We start from the raw sequence: 16,422 nt of genomic DNA, 5'->3' as shown, positions 1-16,422 counted from the left end.
CAGAACAAGTAACAATTTCAGCTTAGCATGTACTTTTGTTCGGGTGAAATAGATTGCATGCGAAGATAATTAAATATTGTCGCTAAATGATTTAACTGATGAGATGTGACGCTTGAAAAAATGTAGACTCTGAAATCAGTTTGCCGATTTAATTGAAATTATAAAGTACGAATATTACTCGTAGTCGAAGGAATATATTACAGTTTATTGTGTAAAGCAATTGTTGTTATATTTTGAAAAAATTTACATGTTCCTTTGGCATGCATGTATTTCACGAAAAAGTTTCAAACGTGGCCCGATAAAACAGGCTTAGCTGGTGATGCAATGCATGCGCGTGGTTTATTAGACACGAAGTTCGTACATCATCTTACGGGTTATTAATTACGATACCAGCGTCCGTTATTTTATAAGCGGAAAATTAGCTTGCAGTATTACGCGGTTGCAGCATCACTCCATGCCAAGATTGCTAATACGATTACTTGCCTTGCTGCCATAAAACCGAAGCTACGTGAAATTCAGCGGGTGCACGACAAATACCGTTTTAATTGAATGAACTTTTGAAGGCTGGCGTCCATTAAAAGCTTAGTTTTACATCTGAATTAAGAATGACAATAGATTCAGAGTAATATACGTTGATTTGGTTATAATTATTAACCCAGATGTGTATACCAATAATTCATGAATTCTTTTATAAATCGGAAATTAATTGAAATTCAACGAATAGAATAATAGACGTTATTAATGACATATAAATTCCATTATCTTGGAAACAGCATTGAATTTGATTAAACAAACAGTGGGTTATCCATTTTATATTGATTCTCAGATTTCACGTATACCGTTAATTTCCCTACAAATTGCATATGAAGTGTACGCTACAGAGGTATCAAAATATATAAAAATTATAATTCGAACGATTCGAATGAAATAGAAAGAAGCAGAAAGAAGCATCTTGTCAGCGACTACCTCGAATATACGTCTAATGTAATAAGCTTTCTCGAAACATTGTGACCTACTTACTTTATATAGTGCAAGACACCTTTGACCAACGAAGGAACGACAAGGTGGCTCATCCATCGTCACTAGTATATTAAAAATAAACTCTAAAAGACATCAAAACGCGGTGCACCAAGAGCAAGAGGCTAATAACGTTTATTTCATTAAATCTGCGTCTTTGACGCAACATCAACAAGAGAGACTCTCTACCCCAATTTTAGATCACCTTTTGCGGGGGTAGTTCCAGTCACCAAGCCGTTCAAACCCTGAAATGGATAAATCAACACGCGGAGTAGCAAAGACGCTTCGTATAGCCGTTCAACCTCAAAAGTCCGTTGGTTGTGGGGACTCCTGCGGTGCACGCGTAGTCGATGGATATTCTCGTCAGGATCCAACGTTCGCCGCTTCACAGAGAACAGGCAAGCGAAAATACCAGTCGACACGTACAACGTGCTTGTGGATACAGGGTGGCGGATCTAACTGTATCCAAATCGCGGAGCGTGGTTACACACCTCGCCCAGACACATCAGTGACTTGGCATATGTGGGCAACGGCACGATGTTCGACGCTGGGCTGAGGTTTCTTCAGGATGGCTCGTTACGCCGAGTAAATTGCAAGGTAGCAACTGAATTCCACCGTCCCCTGACGGCGGTCCCGGTCTACGGCAACAGGGTGTTATCACAATCGCGAGCTGAACTACCATACGCAGCCTGAATGCCCCGAGTCTTGCTGGGAATGTTGGAAGCATAGTCTGCCTTGAAGCTGCGGGTACGGTGAAGTTTTTGCCTTGCGATGAAAAAATTCTGGAAAGGTCGGTTAATCCAGGCTCTTCCTCTGTGATGCCGGTAAACTTTCAGTGGCTAAGACGGGAACAGTGAATGGTATTGAACTTATGAGATGATATTTTCAATTGACTATCGCGGATTGTAATTGATAATGTTTGGGAATATGTGAAGCTAGAACGGAGACAGAGAAGGCAATTTGTAATATTCGATCGATATAACCATTCTTAAACATATTCTATTAAATTAGTATCATTTATGAACAGTAAAGGCAAGATACAAATTCGACATACTTGATAATACGATAGCGACATCTAGTAACAAGGTATTTAATGAATAAGGTACTATTAGATACATCGTAGTTTAAAATGTACATTTGTATCTTCTCTTAGAAAGTTTCTACGGTTTTTCGTGTTCAGAAAGATTGCTAGATGAAAAATATGAGATCTTTGAAAAGAGATTGGGAAACTTGGAATTTTAAAATGTAATGTGTAACTAATGTACTAATGCATTAGTAACTTCTTTTTATTATAACTCAGCTATACGTGTGAAACTAAATAGATACGTTATACGATAAAGGCGCATGCTTCACCGCTACATCCTTGCTGGCTTGCGTTGTACAAGAAATTTCAGAAAAGTCGACGCAGGTTTGGAGAACCGAAAGAATTCAGAATTTTGTTAGAAGAACTTAATTTCTTAGTATGTTATGAGAGATTATAGCCATTACCATTTAGAGGGGAATATCTCTGCGCGCGATAGTCTTCTCGTGAAACGTAATAAAGTACGCTCGCCTCTCCTCTTCTACGTGATAAGTTTCTATTATCGTGATGTTCTTACATCACCGTGTAGCCGGGAAGAATCCACTGAAAACAGGATCCGCAAGGGATTGCGCGAAAAAGGCAAGACATAAAAATCTGAAGCATCCGAGCGGTCCAACGTCCGTACACGCCATCGGACGCGATCATTATTTTCCGGAGTCAGGGGAATCCCGTGTCGGAGCCCGCGACGCGACGCCCGCCGCACGCGGAAGTCCATGTTCCATCGAGCATGCCGTGCCGGTAAGACGGACAGAGAAATATCGTAGTTTTATGTGTCGAAAAATATGGTTATTTTATGTGACAGATTTGCGAGGCCGCTTCCCGTTGAGGTAACAGAAACGCCTGCACCCATATGCAAACGCAACTGTTCCTTGACGCTTCGAGAACACTTAATACGCGCCAAGAGACAAGTCAGACGTGCTACGAGCGGACGATTACAAGCACGACAAATCGACTGTTAAAATATTACCACGTAACCTGAAGTTTATTGCTTACGAGTATAGCTTCGAATGTCTCTTCAAAGTCAACATTAAACATCGCAAGAAAAGTAAATTTGATGTACTGAGAACGAACGTAGAACATAAAATAAACGCTACCGAAGAGGACTGAAAAAAAATGGAACGAAAAATCCGAGGAATAATGAAATACGCTCTAGCGGACTTCGAACACGTTTCCGCATATGCTTTAAAGAATTCGCTTCATTATGCACGCACCGCTGGCGTAAACTTCGCAAGTCTTCATCCCTTCGCGAGACGGTCGCTACCCCTCGCGAGGTCCCAAGAAATATATTCCGTCGCCGGTATGCTTACGTCACCAGCGCACAGTGGAACATTTACCCGATCAGAGCTGTCAAAATTAAAAACACTTCCTAGTACTCCAAGGATAAAGAATTTGTAGGACATTGTTCCTCACAGCTATCTTAAACAGCAAAAATTTGTCGGTCTAGGTAAAATTTTTAAAATCAACTTTTGGTCTGATCTGTTGAATTATTACTAATGCTAAGCTAGCAAAAGCAAAAATGTCCAACGTTTATATATCTTTAGTCTAAACAAAGGCGATAGAAAGACAACCAAATGTGTCTGGATTTTGTCACGCGAAGTCAAGAGACTTTTCCGTTCAGGCAAGGCCATGAACGCTCTTGTAAAGAAAAGGGGACACCAACTTACTTTTGGGCGTTCCGGGTCATTCGCATTCGAGAACTTGAAAGAGCTAGACGTGTTTTTCAAGGCCGTTATAATAAAGTCACACTGTAAAATATACACTGTTTCATTATTTAATCACCCATTTCCAATATGATCGGTACTCCACTGTGCAGCTTCCAAAAAAAGAACGGGGAAAGTTGAAAGTTACAGGTAAATAATGACCTAATTTTCAGAAGTGTCGGGAGGGGGTGGGAAATGGTCTAAGGCGGGTGTCGAGGTTCGGTGGTCGGCGGCGACGAGCACTCCGGCTGGAGTTCCGAGGGACGATGATATTGTGAAGAGCAACGGTGGAAGGCGGTGTACGCGTTCGGGCGGCGCTGTAAACTCCCGTTGAACTCCCGTGCTTTCTGCGACGTGGAGAACCAGTCGGGAGGATAGGGTGCGGATGCCGTACATGCCGAAGACGCATTAATATTAATGTACCGGGATTTACTGCGACACGGGTTGCTCGAGCCTCATGGGTAGGATGTATGTTTACAAATACGTTTCTCAATGTACCCCCCCGCCGCCGCCGACTACGACGGTTTGCCGGGGCTCTCGCGAGCTCTGCTCCATAATCTAGGCGCGTTCTTCCTTACCGGAAGTAGCAAGTAACGTTGGCAAACTTGGACTCCCTGCATCTTGCAGGGAGTTCCCTAAGGGGGCTTCCGCCCGCGGTATTCTCGCCGCAGAAATGGTTACGCTAAAGTGTGTCAAGGCATATCTCACCTTTTCTCCCCCGAAGTATGCATGTCCCGTCTGAAAGTACCCCGCCGGCTCTCCCCGACCCGTTCAGCGTCGTGTTAGCATGTCTTTATAACGGTCTTTGCGCTTCTCGCGAAAAATTGCCGTTATGCGAGCAAATAGAATTGTCTTACGGTGTATTCGCGAAGGATCCATTTGCATGTCTGCTGGGTAGTCGGTTTCCATTGCTAAAGACACCTCTTACATTGGTACTGCGAGATGGTAGACGTTTCAGACAAGCGGCTGGTTTCAATTCCAGGCATAGGTGTGTTTTTGTTAATAATGTGATGTGTGTGAGATTGTGGAATAATTTTTCTTATTTTTATAAGCGGAGTATATTATGAAGGCTTGGTGTGTTCGTTTTATGGACAATAATATCTACTGTATGTAGCTGAATTAAAAACTTGAACGTCATAGAGTTACGATGGATCTGATCTTTGACTCGCTTTGTGCGAGTTAAAAACGGGATACAATAAAATGCTCCAATGATGCAATGCTTTGATTAAACTGTCGCCGCGATAGCGCTTTGCGAAGTATTATTTCAAATGGTAAATTGAGTATGTTCTTTTATATCGTGCGTGTAATACGGACAAGTATTTAAATTAGAGTATGAAAGCTGTGGTTGATGTATTTTGTTAATTAAGAAATATTGTATTCTATGTTTCAGATTATATTATATATAAAATACGGAATTAAAATCTTTATTTCTCTTATAATTGAATATGACTCGGTCATTTAAACGTTCAGATGTTCTCCGTGCCCTTTTCGAAGCTGTGTTAACACGACACGCCAAAATCTCGATCGAATTGACATCGATCACCGTTCTAACGCGGCATTTTTTGAATATCACGGCTGGAATTCGATGTATTAACGTAAATTAACCATGCACGCGGACGCTTTATGGCCAATATACGGCAGATCGTGATAGGAAAGACTGCAAAGTGTTGGCACGGTGCTCAATCGAGTGTGGAATATCGCGTGATCGATGGTTCCCCGGTTCGACGGTACCCGTGGATTATCTATTTTTGTTTTAGAACGCCCGTGCCCACGATAGCAGGACCTATTCGTAGAAATCATTCGAACGGAATTTCGGGGACAAGACCGCGGGATTATCATGTCCCGTTGGACGCGCAACACGCGAACTTCTGAAACCGTCACGCGGTTGAATAACTCATTTAAATGGTAAATTGAAATTTTCCCATTATACATTAACTTCTTGCGTTCCATTCGAGTTTAAACCGCGGGCGTACATTATTAACGTTGCACGCGATTACACACGTTATAAACTTGGCATTTTCAATCTCATAAAAGTTAGAATAAACTGGTTCCTTTTCATTTTACTTCCAATGATACAATTACAAAATACAATGAAAATATAATCACGAATCAATTCACGAGAACAATTACAGGAAACACGTAACGGGAATTCGATGTAAATACTTTTTTGTGTACATTAATCGAAATGTTTGTCAACTCATCATATTGGAATTATGAAATAAAACGGTGGTTTCAGTGGATTCCCCAAGAAAAGGTGAAAGCAAGAGGCAAAGCCCATTTAAACAAGTCGTCGCCGGAGCTCTGAGTCTATGCACATTCTTAAGTAACAACAAATTGGATCGTTGGCGAGGTCAAACAAGCGTATCCGTACTACTAATTACCTGGGGGATTGGGACAAACTTAACTGAGAGTGCTGCTGGTGTACAACTGAGGTGAAGGCAAACAATAGGGAACTTCCACAACCCCTTCGCGTTTATATTCGCGATCCGGATCTTTCCTTAATCCTCATTGTTCCGGGAGGTTTCGGGAATCGGTCTAAGTCCACTATACTTTGGTAATTCTCGTTCAATTCGCCGATCGAGGTTACAAGTATATTGATTCGCGGCATGGAAGACCTCGCGATCGTCCAAATCGAAAATCACCGCGGCGTACTTTTACGAGTGGCTCCGGCAACAGAAACGATACGCTTCGAGACTGCCCCACGGTCGAATTATTAATGACGGAAGTCGCGACTATGAATGCACGTGTTGAGGGCGCGCTAAGACGGAAGAAGGTCGGAGGCTGTAGAGCCGGAATTAATTAATGGCAATCACCGAGAGTACTTAGCCTCGCGTTCGCGACCGCTAGGCGCTCGCTCAGTCGCCGGATCCTCTTTGGCCGATATCACGCGGCTTTCCTTTGAACCCGACGCATCCGTCGCTTTAACATTATTTTTTGGTGAAATATTCGTTGCAGTTAAACGTTGGCGCTCGTTTCCAGTGACGGCGCGCAGTCATCATTGAAAAACGAATGATTCGTGCGGTATCCTCTAAAAATTCGTTTCGTTTGATCATTTATATGTTGCGTTCAAAGTTATGTAGATGTATAAATATTTTGACGGTTTTCATTAGAAATTGCGAATGATTGATGCATCGATTTGTCGGTGATTTAATATCCATTTCTATCGAGTGATGGAAGTAAAAGGTGAGAACTGGAAATGGCGACGGTTTCTTTTTGAACGCCTGACAATCAATACGTCCGCAACCATTTTTATTTTGATATAACGCGCGGGAGTATGAGTTAACAAATGAAAGAAAGAACGCAGAAGAGTGGAACAATCTCGTTACGAGCGCGTGTTCCTCTTTTTTCCCCTCTCCTCTCTCTATGGCGAAACTTTACGCTCTTGGTTAACGGCTCCACGTGGCACGGATTCACGGAGCAAAGGTAGAGGCAGAGGCGGCGCGCACGGCTTTAGAGAGCACTCGTAGAACGAGAAAAGTCTGTAGACGTGATGTCACTCTCTGTCTACGATGTAGTTAGGGATTTCGTGGTGGTTGGTCAAGGAGAGGGTGGATGAGGGCAGAATGACGTCACGTGCCTACTGGCTGCGCTTGGAAGTACTGATGGCCTCGGGAACATTTCAAACATCCTAAACCATTTGCCGTGCCATAAAACAATGGAAAAATAATGGCAAGCTTTCGTCACTTATCGACATTTCGTGTGTTTTCTTTCTTTTCAGATGGTAAATATTTTTTATACGAAACAAGATTATACGATGACAATTAAATTGTAAATTTTGAGATTTAATTGCGAATGTATGTTTGCTTGGTGATCTTATTTCAGGATTTTTAAGTGTAATACCAACATAACGGCATCAGGGAACCACTAAACAGTGGACGTTTCATGCAGATTTAAATGCAGAGTTTCAAATATTAACAGAGTGAAACATGTTGAATCTGCGTAGTGTAATTAAAGCATTGTTAACACCAGCAAATTTCTGCGGTATTATTCTTGTTGAATTTTGTGAAAATGTATGTTTAATTACGTCTCTCAATGTTGATAAAATTAATATTGTGGGTGTAGCAGGGATACGTCGTTATGAAATGCCATATCTTTCATAATTAAGGAATACGATATCATAGAAGTCCTTAATCTTAATAGATTTGACGTATATTTTTCGGGGAAATTGAGAACTGATAATATCTGAAGGAAAAGCAAGCTTTCTAAGTGTATCGCATAACTAAAATTATTTAATTATATTAAATGTACATATCCTTAGATAACATCTGTTTTCAAGACGCACTTAACAGTATCCTCGAATTGTGAGACAAAAGAAATGCGATACATTCGTCCGAAATCCTCCAATAACTATCCCTTTTAATTTGATTCGAACATATTTTCAGTTGTAGAATAACTATTACTCGATAAATCGTTCCGTTGCTCTACTTCCGCCCTCTTGCAGCGATTCGTTTCAATCAATTCACCCCTCTCCCGCTACAACATCATTTATCAAACATCGAACTCGTTTTATTTCCAATATTTACATCCAAAATATAACTCCAAATAAATTTCGGTGTAGATCCAATTGCAGAGGGAGAATCAAATGACTATCACCACTCAGAAATATAATCCCCATACAAACGTATAAAACATACTACCGAGAAAATCTTCACACGACAAAACAAAAAAACAAAATTTCCATAAAAATTACATCGGAATCCCTAACACTAGACCTACTAAATGAGTCAAAATGACCCATTATTTCCTGACACTTCCTTCGCAATTATGGAAAAGGTACAGACCATTTTCTGAGAAATTATTCAAAGAATTGATTTACATAAATATAAACTAGAATATAAAGAAATTGAACACTTAATAAAAATATTTTTATATATTTCATACGGAAATACAGAATAATCAATTTTACTCAGTAGTTCTAGTGTTAATCTGCAACACGTACTCATCGTCAATAATACGCGTCGAAAAATCAACCCTAAAACATGATTTCAACCAATACAGAAGTCAATTTCAAAATTACAAATCTCCATTACACGTGAACGCTCAAACCGTTTAGAAGCGTACAAACATTACGTCCAAAATAACGTGTACCTTCCTCCCAATTCAAAGCGAGTATTTACCTCGGCAACTCTCTAAGCATAGAAGCGAAAGGAAAAAACAAGGAGAGAAAAAAAGAGAATCTCACGTTCCAACAAATTCCGAACTTCCACGAAGCCCGCATACATCGTCCCGTTATAATTCCCCGTCAGTAATGATGAACGAAGTCGAAGTGCGCTCCGATTTAAATCCACTCGGCCTAGGGAATCGAATGACCATCGGCTGCCTGCCTCGGTAGGTCCCGTTCCAGCGCGGGTGTGTGAAATGTGTGTCGCGCTAGGGGAGTCAGGATCGCGCGAAGGGAGGGGGAAAGTCGACCACGACGCCGAGCGGGAAAGAGAGAGGAGATCGACGAAGGGCGAGGGGAGGGGGGACGACGGCACGGTACTCCGAAGACTCGTTGCGGCGGCGTGGTGGGGGGGATGGGGGTCCAGGCATGGAGAGGGCGCAGTTCCGCGCCATCCTCCGTATCGTTGACACGTCCTACGAAAAGAGTGCGGAGAGTCAGTCAGTCGGTACGTTTCCCTCTCTCTTATAACTCGGTGTCCCGACACGCGCAAACCCGGACAATAGAAAATTCTTTTCCTCTCAGGCGCGGTGACGTTCGGCAACGGGGATTTATTTCATTCGGCTCGTGTTGCCTTAACCGACACGCACACGCTTGGGCGCGGAGAAAGTTTCCTTCCTTTTTTTTCCTTTCGGAACCGATAAACGCGTCAGCGAACAGTGCGCGCGCGGCGTGCCGACCATCTGGTCGTTCCGTTTAAAAACGATCAACGACGCGACCCGGTCCCAACACCGTTGACGCTGTGCGGTAGATCCATTCCCCGGTAGATCATTCCCTCGCTTTGTGCCGGTGCCACCGTACGCATACTGTTCCTGGTAAAGAGTGGATTGGTGTGGTTTTCGTGACACTCTACTGATAGCCTAGTGAACGTTTCACGGGGAACTATGCTGTCAACCGGCCCGATCACCGTGCTACTCGTGGTCCTCGCTGCCACCGGGATCCACGCAACTCAGACCATGGACGCCAAGATTCGCGATGATCCGGACTTGTCTCAGGTGAGTCGAATTTATGCATGTACTTTGTTGTTACTGCTCGTTGTGCTCGATTGTCTTGTTCCTTTGGCGAGCTTGTGGGAATGTAATGGCGGGAAGATATGATGTTTTGAAATACGATAATTGAAATTTGAAGGTGGATCGTTGAGGTGGGAAAAATGTAACCTCTAAGTTGGAAAAAATTCGTTAATTCGGGTTGTTCTTCTTCGGGAAAGATTATGTTGCGTTCATTGTTTTGAGGAGTACTTTTGATTAGTTCGTTGTGAAGTTACGGGGTAAGTTTTAGGTTATTTTATGTACTTTACGGCTTTGAGTTGTGCTGTGTTCATTACAGTGAAATTTTCATGTGATGCGATATGTAAAATATGAATTATATTTGTCGGATTTAATTTATTTTGTAAGTCGAGAATAGTGTTGAAAATTTGAAAAAGTTACTAATGAATGGGTAGTGAAGTGTCATCCGTAAAGCTTGAATTATTAAAAGTGTATTCCAAAAGCTATTCGAACATAAATTAAATTAAGTTCCATGAGAATTTATGAAGATAATGTTCAATTCTTTTGCAGATTAATTAACGATCCACTCGATTGAATAATTTCAATATCTATCTTTTATTTATTATTTTTCACCGATGTTTAAGCTTCCACAAACTTCATATCGCATCGTTAGGTTAGGTTTTTATTGAAATTCTCGTTAAATGTAGGCTATTCGATATGATGACTTGCCTAAAACGGTTGGTTGTCTGTGTTCAGTTGGAAGACCATAAAGTAGTTTCCCGTTCGTATTCGAGCGCGTCGAATTTCGTGCGCAGCTGTTGACTGACTGTAATAACAAATACGTGGAAACTATCGTACTGTCAATTTACTGATGGTCTTAACATCCATGACCTTCCAAAATGCCAGCTCCGAAATTGAACCATTCATTTGTTAAAGTGGTTTGACCACAAAAAAATAATAGAAAAATTTAATTCAATTGCACACGTACAATATTAATTACACAGGTTTTAGTATTAGAATTTGAAGAAATTAAAAAAAATTAAGTTCAGTCTATTCAGCTTGCGAACACAGCAATTCCCAAGCTGATTTTGGATAGTGTTTTATATTCGTGAGAATTTAGACGAGCAGACGTTACAAAATCAAATATGGTGTGCATTTCCGACACGCACGAACGGACCATGAAGGTTACTTTTAATTCACCGGGTTAGGCTTGCTGGCGGCGCGGCCGGTGCTGGATTAAATCTCCATTGGAACCTATTTACTTTCACGTTGTTGTAGCCACAGTGAAAGTGAGATCGGATTTTTCTGACTTGAGCGGAGCACACCGTTATTCGATAATACGGTGTTTGTTACTTAATCGAATCATTTTTTTTACTGAATCACAATAATCATGGAAAAAGGATGAGAACAATTTTTGCGTACGTAGTGTTGTCAAATGTAAATTATTTTTTGGAATTATTCAAGATAGTTAAATATGGATTTATTAATATATTACAGTATATTTTTGGTATTTAATTATTATTGCTTATTTCGCCAGAGCTATTTAGTTACTGATAGAGAATGTAATTAGAAAAGATAATTAGAGTTATGGAGTAATTTTGTGTACCTCGAAATAAGGTTAGAAAGGTCTTACGTAACCTGTACAGTTTTTGGGTCAAACGTTCGCCATTAAATCGCGAAGGATTTGGAATTAATTCCTTTCTGCATCTCCATTGAATTGCCAATAAGAACGATAACAAGCTTTCTTCGGCTCGACGAGCGAATCACTTAATTTTAGGGCTCTTCTGTACTAACCTTTATGGCGAGGTTTACGCACTGCCTCGGATTATTCCTTTAATTAATGACGCAATAAAGGAGGGTCGGCTAACATAAAATCGAGAGCCACTCGACTCTTTTTTCTTGCTTCATTAAATCGATGCCCTTTCTTCTCGTGTCTATTTTTGCAGAAGTTTTCGCCCTGTGGTTCGGATACCAGATAATATTCATTGGAAACTCTAATAGTCAAGTAAAGTGTCTTAACATTTTTCGGAACATCTTTCGAAATTAATCTAAAAAGAAAATGTTACATATTATTGATACACTTAACGTCACTATTCTTTTATTTTTTTTTACCAACAGCTCGGAATATTTATATCCCTTAAAAAAAGCAGTATTCACAGCTCGCCCATATGAACGAGAAACAGAATAAAGCGAGGTTAAATGAACCATTGCACCCATATTTCATTACACAAATAGAACCATAGATTGCCATGCGTAAACAGGAGATTTCATAAATGTACACCATTCTCCGAATAAGCTACAGCGTACAGAAAGATTTTAGTAAAACATGAGTCGATGTTTATTTCATTTTTAATTCAACCAAAGCCCTCGACGCGGAACATTGAATCCCATTTTCGTACTCGGAACCGATGCAAATTTCATTTCGCGTAAATACAAGGCAACTTCGGCTGTAGTAACATAATGAACGTCGATCGGCGATAAATCAAAATGAATTATTCGCTTGAGGCGCGAACGGTGGAAAGAAGGGGTGCGATTTTCCATAGGATTTTTCGGGAAAAAGTGATTTCCGACGGCATTACGGATCCCATTTCAGCGAAACCGTTTAGTTAATGGACTGATCTATATTAAATCCCCCGGAGATACCAGCACCGCATGGCTTTTGAATTCATCTCGCTGAATATTACAATAATGCGTGTCCAGGTTCGAAGGCAGGGGGCGAACGATATCACACCCACCAACTTGTTGCTGCGACAAAAATCGTCAGGACGTTTTCGCTCAAGGCTAGTTTCAGGCTACGATCGATTCGACAAACTACTTGCCGGCGCGCGCGCGTCCTCCACCCCCGCCGCCTCCTCCTCCTCCGCGAACCCAGTCCCCCTATGCAACTCGATTTTCGCGGGTTTTATTTCGTTTCACGCTTCCGCCGAACTTCCGCGATTCTTTTTATCGACGGAAACGCGATTTACGGCGTTTAATCTCTCCCACGGACGCGCCGGTTTTTAATTCCGTTATCAGATTTTCGTTATTAACGCGCTGCCTTCCATACGGCTCGCTTACCTGCGGATGCGACTCGAAGATAGACGATGGGATGGATGATTTTTCCCTTGAACGCGTTTTTCTTCATGGAAATACGGAATTATCGATGAATCGAATTATTTTGCGTGACCTAGATCGTCCGGGACTTGGTTAGTCAAAAACTCGATGATTTGAAATCTTCGGTTTGCCTCAGAATATAAATGATTGAATGTATGGGTTTATACTGTTTCTTCTTGAGTCTTGGTTTATGCGAACTGCCAGTCGCTCAATTAGATTGGATAAGCAAGGTTATACTGTATTCGTTTTAAGTGTTTATTCTGGAAGTATTAATTAAGGTTTGCTGGTTTCATATGGATGTTTTGGGAGAGTTTATAAAATTTCGAAATATTGTCGGGAGATTTATAAATGAAATTTACGTGAAACATGGAGTTGCATCTCTTCGTAGGAGACGTGGCACATAATTACGATATTGTATAAAATTTAATTTTTCTAATGCTGCTAGACTTGCACTGTGTTGCTGGAAACATCCAGGCTCACGAGCTAATTAAGTTTTTATAATTTGATGGCAGACCTTTCGAACTTTTGTGTACCTATTCCATCTTTGTGTACGTCCAAAATCCTTCGTTAATTAACTTAATGAACAATGTTGCTTCCGCAAAGTATAGTTCATAAGCAAATATAATTATCAAATGAACATTCTGTAACACTCCAAATTTTCTTGGTAAATCCGTATTTATATTTAGTATTTTCAAAAAATGTTTCATTTGAATCCATTACAAATTCCTTAGTACAATGAACGGAAGCTTAAAATAAACGTATTGTTTAATTCATGTTTTCTAGTTAATTGGTAATTTATAATACATATTTAAACAGAATAATTGCGAAGGAAGTCGTAAGGCAAGGAGTTAACGAATATTTCCACTAAAAAAAATGTTAATGTAAAAAAAATGTTAGCAATATATTGGCCAACGTATCATGTGTCTTTTCCGCCGATTCGTTTTGATCATGTGTCCACGACGAATCATTGCCGCGTGAATTTCCCGCGCTGTTCCACTTGACCGTCTTCTTGGCGGAAAGTTGCCGCGTTACGCAGCCACGGTGTAACTAAAACGGTCATTGCCAATGTCAATGCCGTTCCACGGTCTCGCTTCCCGGCTTCTGCCAGCAACTGGTCTTGCCTTTCACTCTTTTTTCCTTTTGTCGCGCAGCGTTTCGTACAACGGCGCCTACGTTAAGTCCCGCTAACTTGTAAGTTCCATTCATGCCGAAGGCGGCGGCAGGTGCGGACAGGTGCGGAAACCTGGAGCAGCGCAGGTGTGTTTGTACACGAGGCCGCAACGCGATAACGGCCCTGTTGACCTTCGGAGCTTCTGTTCGATATTATCCTCTCAAACTTCGTAATTTGCCTCCAACAGCTTCAAATTAAATTCCAGCAGGATTTACGAGGCTGGAAGCGCGCGCAACGCTTTCGCAGATTTCGGCTTGGATCGGAGACTGTTTTATAGTGTAAACGGCTGATTAACACTAAACGTGCCAGTGCTTGATGTACACATACTTACCGTAACCGGTCAAATAACTGTTTATAAAGTAAACAAGTTGAACGATACGTTCTTCTGGAAAGAGAAAGAAAAGGGAGGACATAAATTGAGAAACTGGTTAATCAGGCAATATAAGAACTGCTAGAAAGTTAAATGGACGAAAGAAAATGCAGAATTTCCAATGAAGTTTTGAAATCGGTCGAAACTGGGTCAGACTTTAGACCTTTCAGACTGTGATAAGGAAAATGAGGATAGTTGGGAGAAAAGGTACAGTATCCCAGAAAAATAATTTTCGTAACGAGTGAATTAAATTATAATATTTGTAATAATTACTCGTACTGTAAATATATTCGACATACAGGCTTAACTAAGTCCACTCATCGAAAAAGCGCCATTAAAACGATAAATTGCTCGCACGATAAGAACGTAACGAGGTTAACGTGTATTTGTGCATTTTTTATCACATGGATGACGTGGATTGATCTCTAAAATTATCCCCGCAGTATCGTTCTATGTAAAATGTAATTTACAACGTTGCGAATATATAACAGCACACGCTATGTATTACTATACGAAGTAGTAGACGCGGAGTTTTGAATTAATTTTAAACCAGAAAGCTCCGACTCTTCGCAGGGATTATAATTTATCTGTGTCGAGACAGTTACGGACGACTGTCCGTTTCCAACGGGTTCGTTATTCCTGTGACCCAAATAATTCGCCAATGGAGCGTGGCTAGAATCAATAGAAAGGAGCTGGGAGAGGGATCATGGTGCCGGATGTCATTTTTAAGTCGCGCGACAGATGGTCTTCAGAGTTCTGGAACGTAAGGAACTCCCGCGTATCTAGAAGTCGTTTCGTCCCGGAGGCGGACCGTATGTTAACCGTGGAATTTCTCGGCTTCCCTTTTTCTTCTCTACTAACCAGATATTTTACATGTTACTACTATACGTATGGAAGTTCTATTATCAATGTTTTAATAACGATTTCTTCCCACGTCCCCCTTCGCTTGCATTCGGTTCCAAAACCTGTCGATTTTTCATTGAAGAATATTCATTGCGCATGCTATTAGGGATTTCTTCATCGTTCTTTCGTAGAGTTATTCTTTTGTAGCAAGGAGAAGCAAGGACAATTATTAATTGTTTAGCGTTACTATCTTTGCATTACACTGTTATCAACTTAGTTACGTTATTAAACATTTCCATTGGTTATCTTGCACGTTACAATTTTCAAGTAATTCGGAAGCGTCGATCATTAGTGACTTTCATGGCATTTGTATTAAGCATCTTCGTATTCTTAAGAAATTATTTCATCCCACGATCTTCGTTCGCGAACTATTAGATTAAAAAAAAACGTCATCGAAAGTACCATGCGTCTCACGAGAAATTTAAACGCGGGAGTTCCCTTTTCTCTGATCACAAGAAAATCGCGTCCCTCGCGACGACGTGTTGCAAAATGGCGCGTTTAGTACGCCGATGCCTCGTCCAGCTTGATCCCGCAGCGCTCGCTTAGAACGAGTTCCTTGTAAGTAGGTTCGATTCGTTTCGTGGAAACGTCTCGGCGATGCTCGAAATTAAGGCAAATATTTTCCCAACTGAAGTAGCGGAATTCTCGCGTGAGCGTGTGCGTCCCTACCGCGTGTGGGTGCACGGTTGTGTGCGGCGTTCGATTGGAGCGAATCGAGAGGCCGAACGACTGCTTGAGGTGAACGAACACTGCAGACGAGCCGCCCGCCTCCGTCTCCCTTTATCCCAGCTCCCGACCATGCTCATTCTCTCCTACCGCTGCACCACCACCGGATATTTATAACAAGCGGTTCATGTTGAAACGAAACAATGCGAGAGTCCCGCTGTGCGCGGCTCTGCTTTCCTACACGCACGACGTGACGCGACGCGCACGTCCCTGG

General features: G+C 41.4%; 1 protein-coding gene across 3 annotated transcripts in view; it reads left to right on the top strand.

Moving 5' to 3' along the window:
• Window positions 1–9,352: 9,352 nt before the first annotated feature.
• Fas1 (fasciclin 1 Fas1 domain-containing) overlaps window positions 9,353–16,422 on the top strand; it is a 407,539-nt gene continuing 400,469 nt past the window's right edge. For all 3 annotated transcript variants that reach the window (XM_076366367.1, XM_076366368.1, XM_031984244.2), the window contains exon 1: window positions 9,353–9,954. In XM_076366367.1, the coding sequence (XP_076222482.1) occupies window positions 9,844–9,954 (111 nt within the window). In that variant the 5' untranslated portion in view covers window positions 9,353–9,843. The remainder of the gene's footprint in view (window positions 9,955–16,422) is intronic.

This window comes from Nomia melanderi, chromosome 3 (genome assembly GCF_051020985.1).
Source record: "Nomia melanderi isolate GNS246 chromosome 3, iyNomMela1, whole genome shotgun sequence".
Classification (NCBI taxonomy): domain Eukaryota; kingdom Metazoa; phylum Arthropoda; class Insecta; order Hymenoptera; family Halictidae; genus Nomia; species Nomia melanderi.
This window is presented reverse-complemented; position numbering and strand designations above follow the sequence as displayed.